The sequence below is a fragment of the Aphelocoma coerulescens genome (genome assembly GCF_041296385.1).
Source record: "Aphelocoma coerulescens isolate FSJ_1873_10779 chromosome Z unlocalized genomic scaffold, UR_Acoe_1.0 ChrZ, whole genome shotgun sequence".
In the NCBI taxonomy this organism is placed as follows: Eukaryota; Metazoa; Chordata; class Aves; order Passeriformes; family Corvidae; genus Aphelocoma; species Aphelocoma coerulescens.
In genome coordinates this window covers 18,330,927-18,355,207 of record NW_027184085.1, presented here as the reverse complement: position 1 = coordinate 18,355,207, position 24,281 = coordinate 18,330,927, and the positions used below count along the sequence as shown (strand labels likewise).

Here is a 24,281-nt window from a genome sequence, read left to right as displayed (position 1 = left end):
GTATATAAATTAGAGAAAAAAGGTGAGAAGAGCAAAGATGATCTGGTTTTTATGATATTCAAACCAAATATTTAGAGTATTTATGAAATTGAGAAGATTGAAATATCGTATTCTCAGGGATCATTGTGTATGTTTATATCCCTTATTATACATATATTTCTGTATGCTTCAGGCTGTATTTTATCTCCTGTGAATTGTGTTTTGGATAATGGGAATGTTTAGCCCTGGTTTTTGTTGAGTATCTTTTCTTGAAAAAAATGAGTGTTTTTGTTGAGTATCTTTTCTTGAAAAAAATGAGCACCACTATTACAATGCCAGCCTTCGAGATATCTGCCTTTCTGTAGCTTATTATAAAATGAGTGCCTGACCTTGATATTAATTAAACCCACGGGCTTCCAGCCCCAGCCTTTAGCTACTGAGAATGCTGTTTATGTATCCAGAATGGTCTTAAAATCAAAGATAGCTTTGCATCAATAAGCAGTATAGACAGAAGCCTTATGTTAATTTGTAAGGCTGACCTATTTTAAATTCCTTGTTTGTTTTATTGTAGAATACAAGGCTTTTCAAATCTAGTAAAATAAAAGAGTTTATTCATTTTGAGATACAAACATATTTTAAAAATAACATTGGTAGATATTTTAGAAATAAAATATAGTTATGTAAGTTGAAGGTTCCAATTGAATGTTCCATGGTTGTATTCTATTCATGTAAGATTTTACAAATGTTACCTACAAAAGAGGCAGCCTGAAAGGTTGAGACTGGGATCTGTTGCCATGTGGGTTTGGGAGCCAGTGCAATGGGAGTCTGCTGTTACTCTTGAGCTTTTTTATTCCAGCCTGCACTGGACTTGGAACTTGATAAATGCTCAAATTGAAGGACAGGCAGGATGGGGCTTTTTGGTCCGTGGACTTCTAGCCCTAGCTTCAACTTCAGTATTGATGCCAAAGGCTGTGGTGGAGGCAGCCTCTTCACAGTCCTCAGGATGCAGCAGGTTTCTGTAGAGGAACAGAAAGCCTGCAGGGAAGAGATCCTACTGCAACAGGGAGTCTATAGCAAGAGTGGTTCTGTGCTCCCTCTTGACACAACTAGCTACTGGCCGCTTCTTTAATTAAACTGTTTGTTATTGAGTCAAGAACTTTACACAAAAATTGTAAAATCTTCTCAAGTGTAAACAGTAACCCCTATATTATAAAGCACGTGGCCCAAACTTGTTCATGGCCATGAATCAACACTAGTTGGATCTCGGAGTTGATGTTTCTTTCTAACATGCATGCAAATTCTTCCCAAAAAATGTATCAATGCTCTGGTTGCCATCTGGGAACATGGTTAGTCCAAAAGTTTGTCTGTGTTTTTCTGTGTATCTTTGCTGACATCAGAAAAGTATCTTATTTTTCAAAAAAACCCCTCCATGTATGTTTATCCTAGGCTGACAGCAGTAATTTAGATATAGAGATCTGCACACACTGGGCTTCAGTCCAGAAAGACCTAAACTACGGACCCATTCTTGGGAGGTTAACACTATTTAGGAAATTGTTCTCAGTTCATTATCATCAATGTATGTACTTTTATTCTCATGTGTTACAGTTTTTGCTCTAGCAGGTTTCTTAGGTTTTTAGAGGGAGATAAAGGTGCACATCTACTTTTGCCACTATAGGGACATTTTTAATGTTATTTGAATGCTCTACCTGTATTTGTGTTGAGGACTGTGCACCTTCTTTTCCCCCATCCCCCTAATACCAGACGTGATAAAAATCTAAAATAAATAGAAACAAATGAAATTCTAAAAATTCTGTTTAAGGAAATTTTTCAGGTGTTTTTTTTTAGAAAAAAAATTTATGGCTCCATTGTTCTGATATCAGTAGTCAGCAGTGAAGAACTGTATTATTGACTTAATGCACATTTTATAGCCAGTCCATATCCAGGGGGATTTTTTAAGGCTATAGTCAAGGACTGCAGTATTCCAACGGGATGTATGTGTCATTTTTCCAGTCTAACGATGCCTATTGGGATGTGGAAAAATCTTTCTTTCTGATACAATATATGCATAGATCAGCCAAAAAAACCTCTGCTTCCTCCTCATGCTGAGCTCACAATATCATAATTAAAGTTTATGGTTTAAATGTTTATTAATAACAGGAGTTTTGATCTTTATGATTTATTTTCGTGAACTGGGAAAGTATATGGCATTCAGATTTTTAAGATTCTTATTCAAAATATTATCTTTAATATTTACAGCTGTTAGGAACAAGGTGGTTTCATGTCTTGTTTGACTTGTTTTGAATAATGTGTGAAGTGTTACTTCCAGGAGGAGAAATAATGAGACTGTGGAGTCTAGCCAAGTTTCAAGCACTTAGGGGTGTTTCTTGGATGAGTAAAACAGTGTTGGCTCACGGATGTAACCAACTTCTCTGGTTGGCAATAAGATCTTGTGGGAGCCATGTGAGAGGCAAAATTTCATTATAAAGTAATTGTGCAGAGCTGTATAAATATGTGGATCTTTGGAACAGCAATTATGTATGGGTGCACTTGGGCCCAAATTAAATCTTTGAGAAATAGGTAAGAGCAGGAAAAAATATGGGGGCTGAAATGGGGTTTTCTGTTTGATTGCTTTTTTCCTAGAAAAAGGATTTTTTTTCCTCAAAAGGCAAGTTTTAAAATAATTATAAGAGGTTTGAGTAACGTACAGATACAATGAAACAGAGTACAGCCAATGAAAATGCCTGAACATCTTGATTGCTGTTTGTCTCTCATGTTTGATTTTTTTAATGTTCTCAAAAAGCATTATTGTTCTGCATCAGAAACTGCTGTCTCCATATGGTCTTCAGCTTCATCTGATTCAATGGCAATGACGGTTTTAAGGCTTTGTCAGATAATTAGAAAATCAAAACAGTTCTCTAAACTCCTGCTTAGTCCAGAAGTTTTCAAAATAAATGTCAGTTAAAGTATTGGTCCTGTGGCGTCAGCAACATGTGAAAGAGTATGAGAAAATCATGCAGCTACAGTTCTTCAAAGCCAAAGGCATCTCCAATTGAATTTGCTCTCAGCAGGAGGGCCTTGAAGAGGCTGAGGGACTTGTTTTACTGTACACCCATGTTCAGCAGTAACACAGGCTGTTCTGCGGTTCTCATGCAGTTGTTTGAGTTTTCATGTTCTACTGACTTGTGGGGGGATGGGAGGTGGGAAGACAAAGGTTTGCATCAGACTAGTGGGGAACATAGCATTAGAAAAGACTGTTACGTACCTTCCATATGTGGACATTTGCACAACAAATACTGAGCTGACAATTCTTAGAGAACATATGCTCCATAACTTGCATATGATTCCCAGTCAGTAACAAACTCCCCACCCACTGCTCGCAATTAAATTTATTATTTGGAAAAAAAAAATCCTTTCTATTTCCTGTGTCAGGTAGCTGCAAACAAACACTGATTTGTTCCTCTTTCAAAGCTGGGAAACTTTTAAGAAGAGTTCCTGAGCAGTACATACCCGTGGTGGCTAGAAGGTCTTCTTTTCCAAAGTGTGGAACATGACGCAATTAGTGTTGTCCTGCAGCAAAAACAGCACCACCAAGTTGGGCATCATGTAGAAGGGTTTACTAGGAAACAACCAGACAGATGAGGACCTATTGAAGCTGGGATCCAGTGAACTAGCTAATTAAATTAAGGAAGAGAGAATATTGGCGTAGCAATGGATACACTGATGATGTGCCTGGAAGTTAATGGGGTTTCATCAACTCCTGGCATTTTATTAAGATTCCTGTAGGCAGTATTTAATTTGAAGCTGCAGTTTCTGGATGCCATCTGGAGACAAGCTATTCCATCAGATCTTCAGCTTTTGCCTTAAATAATACAGTTTCTCACCTTTTGTGAGAACAGAAGAAAAAGTGTGTAAGCATGACTTACGTGTGTTAAAAGTTTCAAGACAGGCTTTTAAAAAAGGTCTCAGGATTTTTGTACCAGTCATTTTATTGCTTGGTAAGCTTGGCTTGATTTTTCAACATTTGACATTGGTGACAAACATTAGGCATCGTTAAAGAGGTTGATACAGGCTTTGTCTGGAATGTATAGCTCTGTAGTTCTCATAGTCTGTGTAGCTGTATTTGCAGTATGGTTCTAATTTTCAGACGTGTTGAGCACTTGCTAGCACATGGCTGTATCTGTGATCAAAGCTGAGCTTTTGGCTTGTGACTAAAGTAGGATTCAGTCTTTGTAGCTCTGGAACTTCCTGAGCTGATGACACGTCAAGATGGCAGGAAAATGCAATAGCTAATGGTTAGAATGTTATATTGAAGGTAATTTGTGTTTGGCAAATGGTGAGCAATATGGTAATTGGTGGCTTACAAAGATATTGTAAAGAAAATAACAGCTTTCACTATGCAAGGCCACTTTGAAGAAATAGCTTTGATGATTCCAGTGGAATGGAAATGGGGTGGTTAATATTTACTCCAGTGGTTTATGTCCTTTGAAGAAGGAGAACTGGTAATTATAAATTACCAGTTTTCAACATAGAGGAATGTTTACATGTATATACTCTAAAGATAGCTATTTCTTGATATAACAGATAGTCATGGCTGTGTGAACAAGGTAAAAGGTGATTCTGGAAGTGGCACAAATCATTTGGCTTTGTTAAGAGAAAAGATGACTGAGAAATCTAACAACAAAAGGAAAGGGTGGCACAATAGGAGGCAAAATTCAATAGTGACAGATGCATGCTAATTTTCACTGGCAAGAGTTGTTTGAATTGTTGATAAGTACAGCTGACTTCTGTTTGTTGGTAATATCAAGGCAGAGCTATAGTCAATGAAAATGCATCTAAGACAGTGAGATCCGTATTATGTAATTAACCTGTCAAGCATAATACCACAGGATATCATTTCACCCTGGAGTCTAGAAGGAATCAAGAAAGGCTCAGTGATGAGTACCTAATTAATTATACATTTCATGGAATATTAATATCTGCTTCTATCCTATAGAGTGCCTAGAGTGAATAGCTAACTAAGAGGGAAATAGAAGGTGTTTCCGCAAATGGGTGTTTTCTACCCCCATGTTTCTTAGAGATGCTTGCAGTTTTCTGAGCTAGTGGAATGGTCAAGTCATTGGACTGATTGAATATAATAATTTTAGGTCAGAGACAACAATACCTACCTCTTCTCATATTGGCTAGTATGAAATCAATATGATATTTTGATTGTTTGGAGCAATGCTGTCAAACACTTTCGAGCAGATAATGATGAAGGTAAGATAGACTTGAAATGTTACCTAATGAATTGCAAAAAATGCAGAAATAGATTTATTTACAAATCTTATGAGAAAACTAGTAGAGAACAGCTCCTACATAAATACATTTGTATATACTTTCCAAATTAAAGTTTAAAAATTGGAAAGACAAGATTATAACTTGTGTGTATACATATGTCTTAGAGTTTTCAGTTACTAGTAGGACATTTTACCTTAGTCATTGAATCACTATGGTGTATTTTAGGAGGTTAAGAATGACATTGTCCAATCCATGAATAAGTTGGTTGGGTACATTGTTGGTACATGTGGTTTCTGCTTTCACAGTTGTCTTACTTGAGTATATATTTTTAATGCCATGTTCTTTCCCCAATCATAAATTGATTGCATTTTCTTATCCTAACTAAAGTACATCTTGATGTAACTAACTTTACACTTTTTTGTTTTCTTTTCCAGTTTAAAAGAATGCTCAACCGTGAGCTAACCCACCTCTCTGAAATGAGCAGGTCAGGCAATCAGGTCTCAGAATATATATCAAACACTTTCTTAGGTAAGACTATGAAGAGTTAACTTCCTTGCCTTTTGTGGGTTTTTTTTTCTCTCTGGGCTGTGTTAGAGCTTCAAAGCAAGTAGCTTTCCATATTAACTTCTGCTTTTAGAAACTGTGCATTTAGCATATTGTCAGCATTTGTGCAGAGAGATCAGGTTAGATCCATTTCCTCATAGCTCAGTTAATTTGTGTATGTGATTTCCCTGTGTGTGTAATTACAGATAAATATTCATGTATCTATTACATGTACTATATTGCTGCCATATTAAGAAATTAATATAATGAATTATAGAAAATCACAGAGATCCACAGAATATTCTGAGTGGGAAGGGACTCACAAGGATCATCAAGTCCAGCTCTTAAGTGAACAACTGATACAGGAATCAAACCCACAACCCTGGCATTATTAGTACCATGCACTAACCAACTGGGCTAATCTCAGAGTGGTAATTATATATATTTATATATTAAAGAGAATTCTCCCACTCTATTTTCCTACCAGAATTACTGCAGAGGTTTCAGTATGCTAGAAGCACATAAGCACATGTAACCTCATAAAACCTCACAGCATGCAGTTAAGATATTTTGGTATTCCCTGCCTGCACATGCACAGTTAGATGTATATGACTAAATAAACATCTGAATAGACCTTTTCCAGGAAGATTTTTGCTGCTCAAGATCTTGGCATGCTGGGATGTGAGCATTAACAAAGGCCCAACACAGTATTACAAAGAATATGGTTCCTTCACCATGGTTTTTGCTTTGTTTTTTTTTTCCCCCTAAAATTCATGAACATCAAGAAAACTCCATTCCATATTGCTGATTTTGAAGATGAAGTTAAAGATACTGTACCAATCTCAAAACATGTTTTGGGCAAAACACCATTGCTTCATAAAGACTGTGTATAAAGAGAGGCACAGCCAAATACATCTAAATTAGGATAACAAGTACTTTAAAAAGTGCCAGTCATACATGTTAAGATTCATCTTATTCTGTTTGAGATACCATAGCTTGTGCTTTTTGTGGCTTTTTTGAGAGAAGTGTGGTTTTTTTAAAGTACATTTTATCCTGTCACCCTGTCCAAAATGGATAGCTGCATGTGTCTGTTCAGCTGGCCCATGGTTTCAGTAGTGTGCCGAGTGCTGTGGCACAGCAGGGTTTCGACAGTGGGAGAGGGATAAGCCTCTGTCATGGAGAAGCAGTATTGCCCAGCTTCAGATGCCCTGAAAACTAGTGTACAGTTGCCTGAAAGGATGACCCACTTACGCTGTGGAGACTGAGATGCCAGCTTCTGCTTGTTTTCACTTGAAAACTTAAAGACTTACTTTGACAGGGTAAAGAAATGCATCAGTCAGCCTTTTGCATTACATCTCAGTCTTGTACAGAAAGAGGGCTGGAAAGGCAATCACTTCTAATTTACTGGACCATGGGTACTGTTTTCTGTCTGCATGAAAAACTAGATACCTAAAATTGTAGGTATAAGAGCAGCGCAATAGTGAAAACACCTCATCTACAGATGTATTGCTTAAATATTTTCAAACTATGCAGTCTGAGTGTATAGGTTCTGAACTTCTATGTAAAGAGAAAACAATCTCTCCATAGAAATATTTAATGAGTTTATTATCTAATTTATTTTTTTAATACATAACTTACCTCCTCAATATCTACAAACTTTCTCACATTTGTAAGTTAGGAACATGTCATGAGAAAACAGGGTTTCCAGTTCTTCTTATTTAAAAAAAAACCAAAACCAAAACCAAACTGTTTTCCTATAGGGCTAAATGAAGGTATGAAATAATTGATAATGCCAAGAAATACATTCTGTGAATGAGAATTAAGGTTCCTACATTGTGTATAATAATATGCAACGTTCTTCTTTTTCAGCATCATTAACCTGTTTTCTATGAATGGAAAATGTTTGAGAACCTGTCATTGAGCATAGCATAAACAGGTTCAGAATGGCAAGCTGTCTTTTCTAGATGTTCAGATGGGCACAGCCCCGTGTGCTCAAAGTTACAAAAGCAGAGGCAATCCCACTGGATTTCTCGGAAGATCTAAAGTCACTCAGACAGACTCTTCCTTTCACTTGAGTTAGTCTGACAGCTCAGCTTACAAATCTCTGTTTGATGAGTCTAAACTTCGTGCATATGACTGAAACCATAAACATCAAAGCACAAATACAAGTCACAGCTCCTCATCTGTTGTCAGCTTGCACCAGATAAAGGCTGCCATGCTCCACCTCCACTTTTTCTCTTTAGGAGGTGAAGTGTGACGGGGCAGTCAGGGGACTAAGTGCTGCAGGCTACAACCTGGTGACATTTCCACAGCCTCTTCTTCATTGTGATTTGTTTGGAATTTGAGGTGTCCATTAAATGTATCTGCTAAAGGGTAATTAAAAAAAAAAAAAAAAGGAAAAAAGAAAGTGAAGAAGCTGGTAATTAGAAATTCACTTGCTAGCCTCATCTGGTTTCAAAGTCTGTACTGAAAATGAATATTGCAAAAAGGAAAAAATGCACATGTTCTAAAAAGCCCAATTTTTCTTATTTTCTATTCAAATTTTATTTTGGTTTAAGGTGTTCTTTTAGCTGTTTTGCCTCATCTCCTGTGTCAGAAACATGTTTTATGGGTTTTTGTGGTTTTACTGGTATATTCCTTGAGGTCTAGAAAAGGTGGAGGTACATTTCAGCAAAAAAAGAGATAATTTGAAGGAAGTCATTAAATTCTAGATTGAAACACAGTATGAATAAAAGGAACAAGAAATAATGCATGTTCCTAATAGCTTTGTCAGCAAAATCCTTCATTGCACTTTTTGGGTTTCTTTGAGGACCGAAGATGTCTGCAGTGCTCCACAGCCCCATACTGTTTTGCAGCAATCATGTGGTTGTTGCCTAAATATACTTTACTCTCAATTTAATTCTTATTTAAAGTTTTTTCTGGCACATATGTTGATAAATTTTATGAAATGATGCTGCTGAAACTGCTATGGAGGCAAAAGCCCACAGCAAAATTCAGGGGTTTAGCAGAGCACTCGTCCTGCCATTATTATTGACTCTAGCTGGGAGGTGCAGAAACACTACATTGCTGGCATGAACAGCCAACAATCCAAAATTCTTGTAGATGTGGCTGACAAAAGCCTTTCCTGTTTGTACAGTGTTAGTAGACAGGACCAGTCCACAAGTATTAAGTCCTTTGAGTCCTAAAAAAGTTTTCTAAAGGTTTACATGAGGACACACATGGACAATTTTTGAAATACAATTTCAGAAAATGTTTCTCCTGAAAAAAAGAAACAAAATTAATATTTCTTGCAAAATGGATTCCTGTTCAGTTGTAATAATGCTTTTATACTGAGATGACTGACCCGTTCTACAGCACTAGGGATATGGCAGAAGTGGTAATCAGGCAGTCACAAGTTGCTTTTAAAGCCAGTTCAAAAATAATGAGGCAATTTGAGTAAAAGAGACCTGCTTGTACTGAAGTATAGGTCTATATTTAACTTTTCATGGGTTTACTGATCTTGATAGAAAGAGTCTATTGCAAAATCTTAAAAGAAGTTTTTCTAAGAATTAAAAAGTCCATAAGATGGAACTCAACAGGGATTTTTGTAGTATTTCTAATTATTTTATAAATTATTCTCTTTTTATTCATTCTTTTGAAGACAAGCAACATGAAGTTGAAATCCCTTCTCCGACACAGAAAGAGAAAGAGAAAAAGAAGAGGCCAATGTCCCAGATCAGTGGAGTCAAAAAGCTCATGCATAGCTCCAGCCTAACTAATTCCAGTATTCCTAGGTTTGGAGTTAAAACAGACCAAGAAGATGTCCTTGCCAAGGTAGACAACATATAAATTCTTGAATTTAAACCATTAAATTTAAACAGTATGGACTTTTCAGTATTACTCCATCCTCTGCTTATAAACATTGATTTCAAACTGCAGCACCAAGCACTGCTCTCACTTGAAATAATCGAAATTTCTTGAAGTGGCAGAATCTAGTAAAATCAGAAATCAGCTAGTAAAATCAGAATCTGACCATAAGGGTTAATTTCAGCGTAAAGACAATTTCATGTGGAGATGGAATGTAAATTAGCATTTGTGTATGCATTAATAAAGCTGCCTATTCATAAATAGTATCTGAAGATTGAAGGCTAAATGTATTGTATAATGTCACAGGAGTGAAAATGTATAGATAGCAACCTTATTTTTTAAAAATGCACAAGGATATATAGCAATAGAGCTATCCTTCCTATTTTTAGCTGTATCATTTTAGATACATCCTTTGTGTTATTTTTTCAATGAAACGTCTTATTATTTTTTGCACCAGCAGCTAACTGCTTGGCAATAATAGAAAATTGGTATAAAGGGATTTTTGATTGAGTTTCACATTTTAAAATATGCCTATCCTAACATTTTCAGGAATCTTATTTGAAGAGTGTTTCTGAGAACCAGGGAGAGAGCAGCAGAATTGCAGCATCTCTGGAGGTTTTCTCTTCACTGAACCTTTTTGTCAATGGACAGTGAGATAGCAAAGTATGTCAGTTAAACTCATTCAAGATACTGTAGAATTTTTCCCTCTGGAGTAATCCACTTAAGAGGCAGTCTTTCCTTCTTAGAGAATTAAAATCTGAAAAATTGGTAGATGTAAATTCTGATATTGCAAGATTAGTAGCAGCTGCAGAGTTTAGAATTTAGCCCTTCCAGAGTTTAGCGTGTAACTTTCACAGTGGCCAGGTTTGAATAAGTTCTGTGTTTGTAATTGTTTCTCTCAAAAATTGCTGGAATTTCTATGTTAGGTTTCAACCTGTTTGTTGCTTGATTCTACTCTAGGAACTTGAAGATTTGAACAAGTGGGGCCTTCAGGTTTTCAGAGTAGCAGAGTTATCTGGAAACAGACCTTTGACTGTCATCATGCACACTATTTTTCAGGCAAGTAGGAGTATCATGCTGCTTTTTTCTTATCTTGGAGACTGTTCTGTGCTTTGAAATCTAATTGTTTTCCTTACTTTTATAGGAGCGGGACTTGTTAAAAACTTTTAAGATTCCAGTAGATACTTTAATAACTTACTTGATGACCCTGGAGGACCATTACCATGCAGATGTGGCATACCATAATAACATACATGCTGCAGATGTTGTTCAGTCAACCCATGTCCTACTATCGACCCCAGCATTAGAGGTAAACTACACTGAAGAGGAGAAGTGGCAGTCATGAGAGAAGGGGATGCACTGAGAGTCTTCTAAACTATATGTTAAAGATCTTGGTTTCTGCAACGTTTTTTAAAGAAATCTTAGTATTTCTTTAATAAATTCTGTTCTTTTAAAGATATTTTGTGAGTATCAAAGCTGCATGTAAATATTGTGCAGAAAATATCACATCTTTTCATTCTAAATCATGCAGACTTGTGCAGTCATAACCTTTTTCATTGTAACACAATGCATATCGTCTTTCCACCATCTTATTATTTATACTACATCCTGTTCTGTTGTTATTTCCCATGTAGGATTGTATCTAACCACAGTAAGTGGAATTTCTTAGGAAAGTTAGTGATAAAATGGTGTTCTCTCAAGGGCCTTTTGGGTTTTGGTAGGTGAGGTTTTGGGGGGAGTGGGGTTTTAATGTTTTTTTCTTTCGTTCTGCATGTTTATTCTGATCCTGAAAGACTACTTTTGTATTTACTTCTAAGACAGATTGGAACATGTACTAAATTTTCACTGGACTATGTCTTCTTTTACCCCCCCCATAAATATTTCAAAATTACTTAGGGAAAAAATTAATCTCTTTGTAGTAATTGCCTTCTTGAAAGTTCTTAAATCTCTGAAGTAGAAAGATGTGGAAGATGGAGATTTTCCCTCTTTTAAGCACAGTTCAGGGATTAACATAGCAAGCATTGATATATCCCAGCAAACTGTTGGAAAAATTCAGGAAAAGCAAGCAGTAGAAATTTTACTAGTTCAAAAGGATTTACCTTCATTTTCAAGAAGGGCTGCATTTTTACTCTTTCCTATAATGATCAATGTTTCATGTTACTGAATACATCTGGTTTACCTTCTTCTTAAAAAAAGGGTTATAAGTGGACCTCGAGACTGTTGGCAGGTTTTGATCCTCAAAGACTTGGAAATCTCTTGAGAAAGATTTTCTTGCTCTCAAGAAGACAGATCAGATAATGTTCTTAGAATACCACTGGCTTCACTGCATAGCTGAACTAGTCATCAGTAAAATTTTGGGGTCTTTTTCAGATCAGGTTTTTTTTCCATGACTCTTCTCAGCGGAGCTTTAGCCAGTGAAATGGCAATGTCTGCCCAGTGCCACTGCTGGTCTATGCACTTCAGAGCTGTCCTTGGTCAACTGTGAAAGCAATTGCATCACATGTGTGCTTCTGACAACAGAGCACTGGGCTCAGTGACATTCCAGGTCCATTGCCATCCTCTTTTCCTGTCTTCCTGATAATCTCATACAGATGGAAAATCAGTAAATGCTAAGTGAGATGTTGTGTAGTCTGTTGCTATTTCCTTTATCATTGGTTAGGAGATGTGCAGCTTTCAAGTACAGGACAATACACAGGAGTCAAGCTGAAATATTTAATTTGTGCTATAAGCTAGAAACCTGTACTTAATTGTCTAATAAAGGTGGATTTATTTACTGACTGAAGCTGAAAATACTTCAGTTGTGACAGAATTTAGTGATGCTGTCTGTATGAAGTACAGATCACTTTACTGTGGCCAAACTTGAAATATTTATGAAATGATTTTACAAAAGGTTTTGATAGCTTATGTGTAAAGTCTCTAGAGATCATGGTATATTTCAAATGTGTTTTGCTTATTCCAATCCAGATTCAAAGCAGACTCTTTTTTATTGAAAAGACTTTTTCACTGATTAGTGACTGTCATTTCTGTTTTATGATATTCTAGGCAGTCTTCACTGATTTGGAGATTCTTGCAGCAATTTTTGCCAGCGCAATACATGATGTAGATCATCCTGGGGTTTCAAACCAGTTTCTTATCAACACAAGTAAGTTTGATGTTCAGTGGTTTTTCTCAAAAATTTGCTGCAATAGCACCTGAAAAATACACGGTTCATTCCTTGTTTGCTTCTCTCTCTAACTTTTCTCAGTAGATAGATGTTTATATTTTAAACCTGATATTACTTTGCATTTTTTGCAACTTTAGAAATAATTTACATAGTACCCTCTAGCAAGAATTATTGAAGTATGAACTATAAACCTGGCATTGTTTCAATGTATTGCATGTTGTTTATAACATAAATATAGTTGATTTATGTTAAATAAATAAATGAGGAGAAAAATGAAGGAAGATTAAAAAAAAAAAGGAAGACAAGAGTTTATGTGTTCATATTAGAGACATATGATATGACCAAGGATAGACATTCAGAAAGCAGAAAAGAGGTTTCTTTTTAGCAAACAGACTGTCAGGCCCATCTCTCTCTGCCTGGATCCTGTACTTGGCTTTTGATCTCTCATGCCTTGTGGACTGAATTTCCTCAGCCTGTCTCTGTGGCTATGATAAACCTGTTTGGTTTTTTCTGACCCTAATGTCATCTCCAAATTTGAAACACAGTGTACTTCTATATTTCTTAGGGCTGTTGTCTGCAGCATTGCTGAACCTCTGTCCTCTCCTTATTCTTCTACTGAAAGAAAAACTGCTAACTTTATTGAACCTGATCATGACACATTTACTGAATGGTTTGTTGCCCCAGTGTAACCTGCTTGGATTTCATTGACTTGTGTCACTATTATCAGTGGGTAGCACTTTGTAGGTCAGTACAAGTTCCATCATACTATGTTATTTCTTTTGCTGACAACTTCTTTTATGATAACTGACCCAGAAGTATGAAGTTAAAATAATACTAATAAACCAAGCACAGAAGAAGAAAAAGCAAAAGAAATGGAATCACACCTAGGGTTGTGTATTTGACCCACCTGGTTGCACATTTATAGATACTGTCACTTCTGCACATGGGTGAATCTATTTCACAGGTGCTAAAATAGAATGACCCCAAATCAGCAGCCGAGTTTGAAGGGAGCTCCTCCTCTGACTCATTGCTGCTGTAGATTTGAATGAGACATTCACTTCAGTTTAGCCTCCACCTAGTTTCGTTTGTCTCAGTGGCCTAAAGGCCACTCTATAATGAAATTGAATTTGATGACTCATCTGATTGGAAGAGGATTAGGATTGACTCTGGATTTTTTGTGCTTTACTGGGGACCAGTACAGTTCAGCAGTGTAGTATAGGCAGACTGTGAATCAAGCTTTGTTCAAAAAACAGTGTATAATACCTGAATTCTTAAGAGTGGGCATATGTAAGTAAAGTTTTGCTTTGTTTGTTTAATCAGAAATTGAGTACCAGGATATATTGCCGGCTCCAAGGTTCTACAAGGAAACCAATGAATTGTTCAAGAGGGATAACTGTCTAGTTGAAGGGATGAGTGGTCATGCTTAAACCTTTCACTTCTAGTTAGACAGATTGAAATTCAGCTAATACAGGAGTCATTCTCATGCTGATAATTACCAGTTTAGAAAATATGTCTTGTTTTTCTCAATTCAGCTTTTGATAAAGGAGGCTTATGTGTCAGTCCAGTAACAGCACTAATTGAAACTGCTGTTGCAAGGCTGAAAGAAACAGAGAGATTTTGTTCCTTTAAAATTGTTCTGTATACAGGGAAGAAACTGCAGTTGCAGAGACAGAAAAAGATCATCTAATGTTGGTTTCTCAAATCCAAAATTTTCCTAACCTCTAGAAGATAATTTGCTTTCATCTAATTTTGTTTTCCAGTGAACTGTACAATGTATTAACATTTCACTAAGTGTAAGAATACATTTGAAAAAAACCATTATAGACTTAGTTACTTAAAGTATATACATATTTGCCATGTTTTCATCTTATTCTTTATAATTAGTCTTGTGATTTTTATGAATATTGTTTTCCTATATAAAGTCTATTACACAGTTGTCAATGAAACTGATACCTTTTGAATGCTATTAAAGAACAAACAAATATGAAGTATATTAGCATCAGAGGAGATGCTTATTTTACCACTGTAACTCTGTCCTTGCTGAAAAATATTCTTGAATCTTATAATGTGTTACAGATGTTACTCAGGGGGAACTTTTGTCCATTTTCACATCCATTTTGAAGTTGAGTACATCTTAGCTGTGTCTGTAGCTCCAGTTCTTCCAAAGTATTTTGGCAAAGTGGAGTGTTTTGCAGTTGCAGCTCATCAGAAGGCTGTTTGAAAGGAAAATAAACTAGTGCCTGTTTTCTGTGTAAGAAAAACAAGTATGAAAGCTTTGTGTATGTTCTATGAAAGATGAAAGAGAGATAGATAATTTGCAAACTTGCTTTCTTTCTACTTCTGCTGTTACGGTTTTGCTGCCTTTGGGATAAGGAAAGTAAGAGGAAGACTTTCCTGATTCAACAGATCGTTTTATTCAAGACAGGAGAGGAAGACAGCCAGAGAATAGATAATGAGATTAATGAAATCTGAAGATCAAAGCTTTTAGAGGCCTCCCATTGAACCGCAGGCATTTTAAAACATAATATCACTTTCTGCTGTAAAAGAAGAAAAGAGGACAAAGAGTGGAATAGACTGATGTATGTTTAGACTTGGGCTAGAACAGCTGTAATAAATAGAAGTTAATATAGCACGTGAAAAGTATGATTCCATAAAAAGTATTTGAGTTTTTTGTGATAGATATATTTACAAGATGTATCTTAAAGCATATGCAAGCTGACTGTGCAGTATTCCTGGGTAAAAGCTAAAGCTGTGCAGAAAGTTTGGTAACTTCTTTGATTAGTCAGAGCTGCCTGTTCAGCAGGCCTAAGCTGATCTTACAGGTGTGCCTCAGCACAGACATGGCTGGGAAAGTGTGTGTTATTCTCACAGCCATATGGGGTGACTGAGTAAAGAATAATTCCATTGCAGAAGGCAGCATTACAGACAACATCAAGCACTGACCACGCTCAAGCATGAAGCAGCAGGCAAGGCCACTGCTTGCAGTTTCGCACCACATGACATTATGTGGAAAAGACAGAAGCATAGCTGTTACCATCCTACCAGCCTTCAGTTGTCATGAACTAATGACTGTAAGCCTAGTTCACCAGGCATCTGAGTGTCTTAGATAACTGCAGAAAGACATGATTTGAAAACCAAGAAGTGTGCTCTCTGCAGCAGACCTGCAGAAAAGCCTCAGCTGTGTGTTCTCCAGTCAGAGTGCTGGACAGCTGAAACTTGACTAACAATAGAATTTTACATGTTGTGATGGAGAGAGGCATGAGAAGACAACACATCAGAGTGTGTTTTAGTTGAGTTGTGTTTATGCATATATTATGCATAGAATATTTTCTAAGTTACCTCATGCAGATATGAAAATGTATCCTGAAAATTACCTTCCTTATATTTTTTCTAACTTGCCACTACAGGCACGTGTACATGCGTCATTACAAAGCCTTTTCTTTGTTTTCCTCAACATACTTTGGCTTGACCTAGTGAGATATTCAGTCAATAATTCTGTAACTTTCAGGGCTGTTACTAAAAGTTTATTTGTAGATCTTGTTATGCATGAATTTGAAAAAGATCTTAAGGGATTTGGTAGAAGCACAGCCTTTACTAACGTTCTGCCCTGCAATTGTTATTGCAGATTCTGAACTCGCCTTGATGTACAATGACTCATCAGTACTGGAGAATCATCACTTAGCTGTGGGTTTCAAGCTGCTGCAGGAAGAAAATTGTGACATTTTCCAGAATTTGACCAAAAAACAGAGACAATCATTGAGGAAAATGGTCATTGACATTGTGAGTTTTTTTTGAGTTTGATCTTCCACAGAGATAGCACACTGAATAATAAAGCACAGAAGCATTTTATGATAAATTACATGTGATCAGGCCTGTAAACAATGAAGTGAAAGTTTGAAGTTTTCTCATGTCCTGTCCAAACATGAGTAGTGTGTTCTTTTAAGTTTCAGTAACTGTCTATGCATTTTTAGAAAGTAAACACTTCTGATTCAAGCTGGTGTTGTACTGACATATATGCCATTCTACCATCAGTTAGAAATTTGCTACTGAATTAATAAGGAATTTGGGCTGATCTGATCATTCTGAACAATGCTGAACAATGATTTTGTCATATTTTTAAAATAACTGAAATGAGAACCTACTATTATGAACATACAGGACTCATACTTTTATCATGTATTCAGAAATAGGAGCTATGGGTTCCTTCCAAAACTGTTGATTTATATGTTCAAATACTTTTTTAAAAACCCCAGTGGAATCATTTACATAGTGTTCATTTTTTGTTTGGTTTTTTCTTTCTAGGTTCTTGCAACAGATATGTCTAAGCATATGAATCTACTGGCTGATTTAAAAACTATGGTTGAAACTAAAAAAGTGACCAGTTCTGGTGTCCTGCTTCTTGATAACTATTCAGACAGGATTCAGGTAAGGAAATTAATCTGAAAATGGTCACTTGCATTACATACTTTATAACATTGTTCTCCCCATTCTCCAGCACAGATTAGAGCTGTCTGTTTCACACCATAACCTGCTACTTCCCTCTGTTTCTTCCCTGGTCTAAGTGACATGGTCCAAGTTACTCTCTGGGAGACTAATAAAGTGCTAGAGTAGTTCTGGACTAAATGAAGCTTTGCCCTTCCTTTCAAATTGTCAAAAAGTGATTCTCTTTCTGACAAGGATTTTGTGACCTTTATAGCAGCAGAAGCAGCAGAAGCCAGGTAATTCATGGATATTGCTACAAGTATGAAAAACACACAAGCACATAAGTTTTTGCTGTTTAGAATAAATCTTGCATTACATGTATTTTCAAGGTTTTGTTTTACAGTCACCAGAAATGTATAAAAAAGGAGCTGCTGTTCTTCAGTGTAATAACACCACAGGTGTTCAATCTATTCCAGGTTCTTCAGAATATGGTGCACTGTGCAGATCTGAGCAATCCTACCAAGCCGCTCCATCTCTACCGCCAATGGACAGACAGAATAATGGAGGAATTTTTCCGTCAGGGAGACCGGGAAAGAGAGAGGGGAATGGAGATAAGTCCCATGTGTGATAAGCACAATGCATCTGTGGAAAAATCACAGGTAATTGATTTGACAAAGGTAGTTCAACCTTTTAGAAGAAAAGGATGGTACACAGTCATGTTTTGAATAATTTCTGAATTTCCTTTTCTTCCTCTGAGTTAATTAGTTCAGCTCTTCAGTAGTAAGTGAGGCAAACTGAGACCTTTAGTGTGAAAACATAGTACATGGCAGTATGCTTGCTGAAGGGATTCCATCACTGTCCTGACCTGAAAAGCAGCATACATGCCAAGAGATTACTGTACAGCTGATTAGGGTTTCCTTCAAAATCAGAATTAAATATAAAGCAGGTATTTGGCTCACTAGATGCAGTGGAGTTGTCTGTAATGAGCAGTTCACTTGAAAACAAATCCTTTCCATGCGCTTATCCAATATACCGAATCAGACTTTTGAAAAGTAAAAGACTTTATCTATTATATAAACTAGTATGGTTTCCTTTCAGCCACCTTTAAGGTATCTTTTGTCTCTTACTAGCATAATATTTCTCATAACTTCCATGACTTATTCATTTCTCTGTGAATAATCATATTCTTGTATTATTTGCAACAGGTGGGATTTATAGATTACATTGTTCATCCTTTGTGGGAGACATGGGCAGATCTTGTTCACCCAGATGCCCAGGATATTTTAGATACACTGGAGGACAATCGAGAATGGTACCAGAGCACAATCCCTCGAAGTCCCTCTCCTGCACCTGAAGAAAAGGAGGAGGGAAAGCAGGGTCAACCTGAAAAATTCCAGTTTGAACTAACACTAGAGGAAGATGGTGAGTCAGACACTGAAAAGGACAGTGGAAGTCAAGTAGAAGAAGACACCAGCTTCAGTGACTCCAAGACTCTTTGCACCCAGGATTCAGAATCCACTGAAATTCCTCTTGATGAGCAAGTAGGGGAAGAGGTAGAAGAGGAGGAGAATCAAACAGCAGAGCCTTGTGTGGTAGAAGAACATTCTCCTGACACATAACAATGAAAACACACTCTCTTTCTCTCCTGCTCTCTCCCTTTCTTTCCCTCTTTCTCTCTCTCTTTTTTTTTTTTTTTTTAATCGGGGGGGAGGGGAGGAGAGGGGAGGATTTTGGTTTTGTTTTGGATTTTTTATTTTTATTTTTTTAAATTTAGGTAATGATTTCCAAAGTATATGTCACATACTAAACCATGGTCAGAACTTGGTGTTACCTGCCAGAAGGATTGTTGATCAAAACTGATGTTGATGACTCAGTTTGGCACTCAGGAATATTGCAACCAGAATTTTCACCTCCACGGTGTCAGAAAGGAGGGGGAGAACATCCATAAATTACATTTTAATAAGGTCTCTATTTGGCAGATTCCATTAAATAAAGCAAATGCTTTCAGAGGCGTACCACCTGCCAAACGAATGTTGGTGTGCTTTGATAGTTTTTGAATTCATTGTATTGTATTGTAAGGTATTGGATAATAGATAGATTAATGTAAAGGAAACAGACAGAAAAAACATTGAGGTTCCTACTGGAAAACAAAGTCACAAAAATAAAGGGACACAACATGATTCTGTTACCAACAGGAAGATAAGCTGTGAAAATTGCATAGTTTTCTGATTTCTAATCTTCTGAGACATAACTGAAAAAAGTGTGACCCAGTGGGTTGCACTAACCTCTCCATTTTGTATAATATCTGAAACAGAGATCTTTTTTAGAGCTTACTTTTTATTAAATATACCAAGGTATTATATTTAAAAAAAAAAAAACACTTTCATCTGCCACTGATTATTTTTTTTCCAAAGAGTTACTTACAAGTTTTCAGTACAAATCTGTGCTACACTGGATAATACTTCTAAGGTTTTTTTCTTTAATTCCTTTTTCTTTTATTTTTTTGGCACCTTAGAATGTCATGGTAATATTGAGCTGTAAAAGTCTATTATTTTATATATTCATGAGTTCCATGAATATTTTTTGTGTTACATAAAACTTTTTCAGTATGATATCTTTTTTTGTGTATTTGTTTTTTCACCACAGTTTTCCCAAATGTGTTAGTGGATTTATATAGTGCTTTTGCCCTCATAGTGGCCTGATCCTGCCCACTCTGTCTTACTACAAGAAGTGGTCCCAGTGATACCAGCTGGGACCACTAACACTAGGATTTACAGGACCAGAGCCTGTAAAAACAGTAATGAATTGTCATCAGTAAAAAAGCAGCTCTTTTGCTATTCTAATAACAATTGTTCCTCTGAAACATGGTGTTTCAGACTACTTTTGCCTGGGAGCTATAGACTGCTAATTCAGAACAGATGATACAACGTATGAAATACTTGTTCTGCTGAAAAAAAGCATTAGTGTAGTATCTCCAACTTATGACTCCCAGTAACTTTTAATCTGGGTAGCTATATAGTTAAACCATTTGCTAATCTGAGAGGTGTACAACATAAAAATAATGAGTAGTGTTATTTTTTCATGTCTTTGTTGCAAGAAGAGCCAGGCCAGTCTTGTCTTTTTATATTATTAAGTGAGCAGTGCATCATCAGAGTTGTAGTTTACTCCATATTATTTCAATCTTAGATCTTTTCATCCTTTTCCCTGCTTATGCTAAGGGAATCCTGCCTTTCAGTTTGATTGATACTGAAGGCTTCCATAACTTGGAAAGCTAAAGGGAGGTAGGAGTTCATATTTGTCATTTTTCAGTCTTCTTGTTTGCTCACATGAAAGAAGAGATTTTATTTCCTCCACTTTAGTCATCATTAGAATTGTAGTTTTGAGTGTAGAAGATGGGAAATAGTTTCCTAGGAAGGCTAGCAGACTCCCACACTCTAAAATTCTGTTAAAATGACAATATAAAGATAATTTCTTAACAAAAGGTGATAGCAGCAGCCATTATTTTCCCTTTGGATTTTTTTGGTAGCAAATTTGCAGCTATGAATACAGGTACTTTTAAATTACCAGAGATCTAGAATAAAAACCTGTTTAAAAATAATTGGCTAATAGTTCAACTTTTAAATGCATTTTGCATTCTTCTATATCCAGGTCATAATTTTCTTTACCATTAGCCCTCACAGGGCCTTAGCACAGAAGATGCAGAAGGAGTAAAAGAACGAAGATAACTCACGGGGTTTTTTGTGTTTTGCTTTTTTTTTTTTTTTTGATTCTTTTTTTTTTCATCATTTCTTGCTGACCCTGATCCATCTAAAAGTCCTTTTAGCCCCCAAGAGTGCCTGGAACCTCAGTAGTGGAAAAGCAATATAAATTCCAGAATAACCAGTAGGACCTGGAAAGTTTTGTTTCTGCACTAATTGAAAGTAAATGAACATAAAACCATATTGTGAGATATACACCTATACATGTGGACAATCAAATCATAGAAAATGATACCATTTCTTAGAGTTGGGGATATAATGCACTGTACAATCTTTTTTTTCCTCTTTTGCCAAAGTGTGTTTTAGCATTGTACACTGCTTTAAAACAATACCATTTATAAGTGGCTTTATGTGTTGTGAATATTTTTGCCATTAAAAAATGCAGTGAGTGGATATTGAGTGGGAGGAAAAAAGAAAAATCACCTTGTTTATAACAGTACACTTTAGCTTGCAAGTTGCTGTACTCAGTAATGCTGTATTTAAATTCTTAAATTGTTTTGTGTCATTAAAAAATGATAATGAAAGAATATCGATAGAACAAATAGCATTCAGAAGTTAAAAAACTTGAATGAAATGGATTTTATAGAAAGCTTTGACAGTTCTTTTGAAACACATTATTTATTTTTTGTGCCATTCATTTTTCTCACCAAATGACCTTACCTGTAATACAGTCTTGTTTGTCTCTGTTTACAACCATGTATTTATTGTAATGTACATACTGTAATGTTAATTGTAAATTATCAGTTCTTATTATAACATCATCCTTGTCAGGGTGGTGTTGCTGTATCTGGAAACTCTTGGTGAGAGAATGACTATTGTGTATACATATTCCTTGTACATTTCTTCTCCTGTAATATATTCAGTGTCACCATAGAGCTCATTTATGGAAGATTTGAGAAAAGTATAAAATACATAAAGATATATCGATTAAAAAAGCTGCAGGTCTTTGGTCCCAGGGCTGTGCCTTAACTTTAAACAATATTTTCTTGTTTAGCTGCATTTGAAAGTAAGGTAGCCTTGGGGCTGGGGCTGGGCATTTCTACCATATTTTTAGTTGCTAACTGATGGGGGATACTCTTACGAGCTAATATGCGTAATACTACAATAAACTTTCATTCTTGACCCTGCTGGAAGTTCAAGCTTTTGCAGACTTCTGGTAATATAATTGTATTGTCTCTGAATATCTTTTTACAGCCTGTAATTGGGGATTATTGCAGCCATTTTTTGCTCCTAAAAAAAGATAAATAATTGATGCTGCATTTCAGTGCTGAAATGCACTGAAACAGCTTTGGAAAGCATCTCTAATAAACATTTGATTTTAATGCATATTGTGAAATGGAATGATCAGAATTAAGAGGGTGTAACTCATACACTTCTACAATTGTCTGTAATGTCTCTTCTTTAGTAGCACAAATGATCACTGTATAAGCAGAATCCATAGTAGGATATACAACTTCAGTCTTGGAAATGCTTTCCAATATTAGTGTTACAAGCAGCCAAAGTTTATTTTATATAGGTGTAGCTAAAGCTTTGTGCAGGTGTGTGTAGCATAGCGCACTAGCTCTACAGAAGAGCAGTAAACTGTTAGATGTTTTAATAACACTACTATTAGGTTTGCAGGTTGGACTGAGCAACTCTTGCTGTTTGACTTGTCACATTGCTCCAGACAACTCAGAGCTGGTATCATTGAATTTGCCAGAGTGAGGTAAATACCTCTTCTCCATTCCAGTGATGCCCAGCCCTTGTAACTTGCGACTTATTCATGAAAGGAGAGATTCTTTTCCAAGAAAAACCACAATCTCCTTTTTGACACAAACTGTAGATTTTAGCAGCCCTGGCCCAAAGGAATTCGAATGCTTTTGTTTTATATAGTCTAAAAGGGACTCTACAACAACAGATATCCTGAACAATTTCTTGTTACTGTTTTAATTTGGTATTTTCTTTGGGGATGTCTTGAGAGTGGCAACTTGTGTGAACATTGCACATGGCTATTCTTTCACTGGTTTCTTAGCCTCTCTTACAGCCTATGGGTTAGTACTGTACATCGATACCTTCATATGAAATTTTATATGCAATGGAAATAAAAGCATGTGTTGATTCTGCCTAGTTACTGTATTTGATTTTTTTTTAAAGTTAACTTTTTTTACACGAATCCCATAGTTTTGACAGCTTAAAAGAAAACATATTTCCAGAATAATTTGATTACCATATTTTGTCAGAATAGTGTTTCATATAGAAAATACAAAATAAACTTGAGCAAATCAGAAAAGTCAATCACAGATGGTATTTCTTAAGGAGCCTAATATACAAAGGTGTGATATATAGTTATATTGGAAAGGCATACAATCTTGGTTTTCAGGAAATTTTACCGCTGACTTCAGTGGTTTAAAGAAACTAGATGTCTAGAGATTGTCTAGAGGAGCAATACACTGGGATACCATATAGAAACTAAACCAAACCAAACCAATAAAAAAGTACCACAGTTAAACATTGTCACAATCTCTGTTCCAAATGGGTGATAAAAAGAAATTGCTCTTAAAAATAAAATTCATAGTGTTTTCTTGAGGAAGGAATATAGTCTTAATGTGAGTCCAATTCTTAAACTGGTTTTCAGGCACCTTTTAGGTGCCTGGCTTTCAGGATCAGTGTGAAGTTTTGTGGGACTCTTTGCTTAACTGAAAATAGTTTCTTGTTGAATAAAAAAAATCTATGTTCATGTTTTTCTTAAGTCTCTTAATCCTTCTTTGGATTTAGGAGTAGTTTGCAAGGAGAAGGAATTCTTATGACTCCTTTTTAATCACACCTTTGTGTCAGAAAATGCTGGCAAGTACTGTGTGGGATAGATGAAGGGTGCTGCGGTGGGTGGATAAATTAGATAGTGTCTGTCACTCCTGTCAGGCTCCTCCTCGCATGTTTGATGTGGTGATCTGCTGACCATTTGCTTTCTTATCCCATATTGTTTCCCCCACCTCTCCCCTGCCGCTCGCCCTGGCCACTCCCTCAGGTTCTCCCTATTGGTTCCTGTATCCCAACTCCACCCAGGGACCGCCCCTGAGCCCGGATGATGAGGTCTCTGCCTCTGGGGATCACTGGGACAAGATGTGACTGTTAAAAGATCCTCTTAAATCCTCATGGAGAGACCCTTCTCACCTCCTTCACCATCACTGGCTGTAAGGCTGACAGCTGCCGGAGCAAAACCGCGGAGCCGTCCGAAATGGACTACGGGAGGGCAACCATGGTCACACTGCCCTGAGCAGCTCTGCTGAGCTCTCAGGGAAAGCTGCAGCTCGCTA

At 36.5% G+C, this 24,281-nt stretch overlaps 1 protein-coding gene across 2 annotated transcripts in view; it reads left to right on the top strand.

Annotated features, from left to right (window-relative positions):
• The window catches only part of PDE4D (phosphodiesterase 4D), a 159,734-nt gene extending 136,623 nt beyond the window's left edge, over positions 1–23,111 (top strand). For both annotated transcript variants that reach the window (XM_069000889.1, XM_069000890.1), the window contains exons 7-15: positions 5,691–5,784; positions 9,440–9,612; positions 10,606–10,704; positions 10,790–10,954; positions 12,688–12,787; positions 16,434–16,588; positions 17,111–17,233; positions 17,707–17,889; positions 18,436–23,111. In XM_069000889.1, the coding sequence (XP_068856990.1) occupies positions 5,691–5,784; positions 9,440–9,612; positions 10,606–10,704; positions 10,790–10,954; positions 12,688–12,787; positions 16,434–16,588; positions 17,111–17,233; positions 17,707–17,889; positions 18,436–18,849 (1,506 nt within the window). In that variant the 3' untranslated portion in view covers positions 18,850–23,111. The remainder of the gene's footprint in view (positions 1–5,690; positions 5,785–9,439; positions 9,613–10,605; positions 10,705–10,789; positions 10,955–12,687; positions 12,788–16,433; positions 16,589–17,110; positions 17,234–17,706; positions 17,890–18,435) is intronic.
• The last annotated feature ends 1,170 nt before the right edge of the window (positions 23,112–24,281 follow it).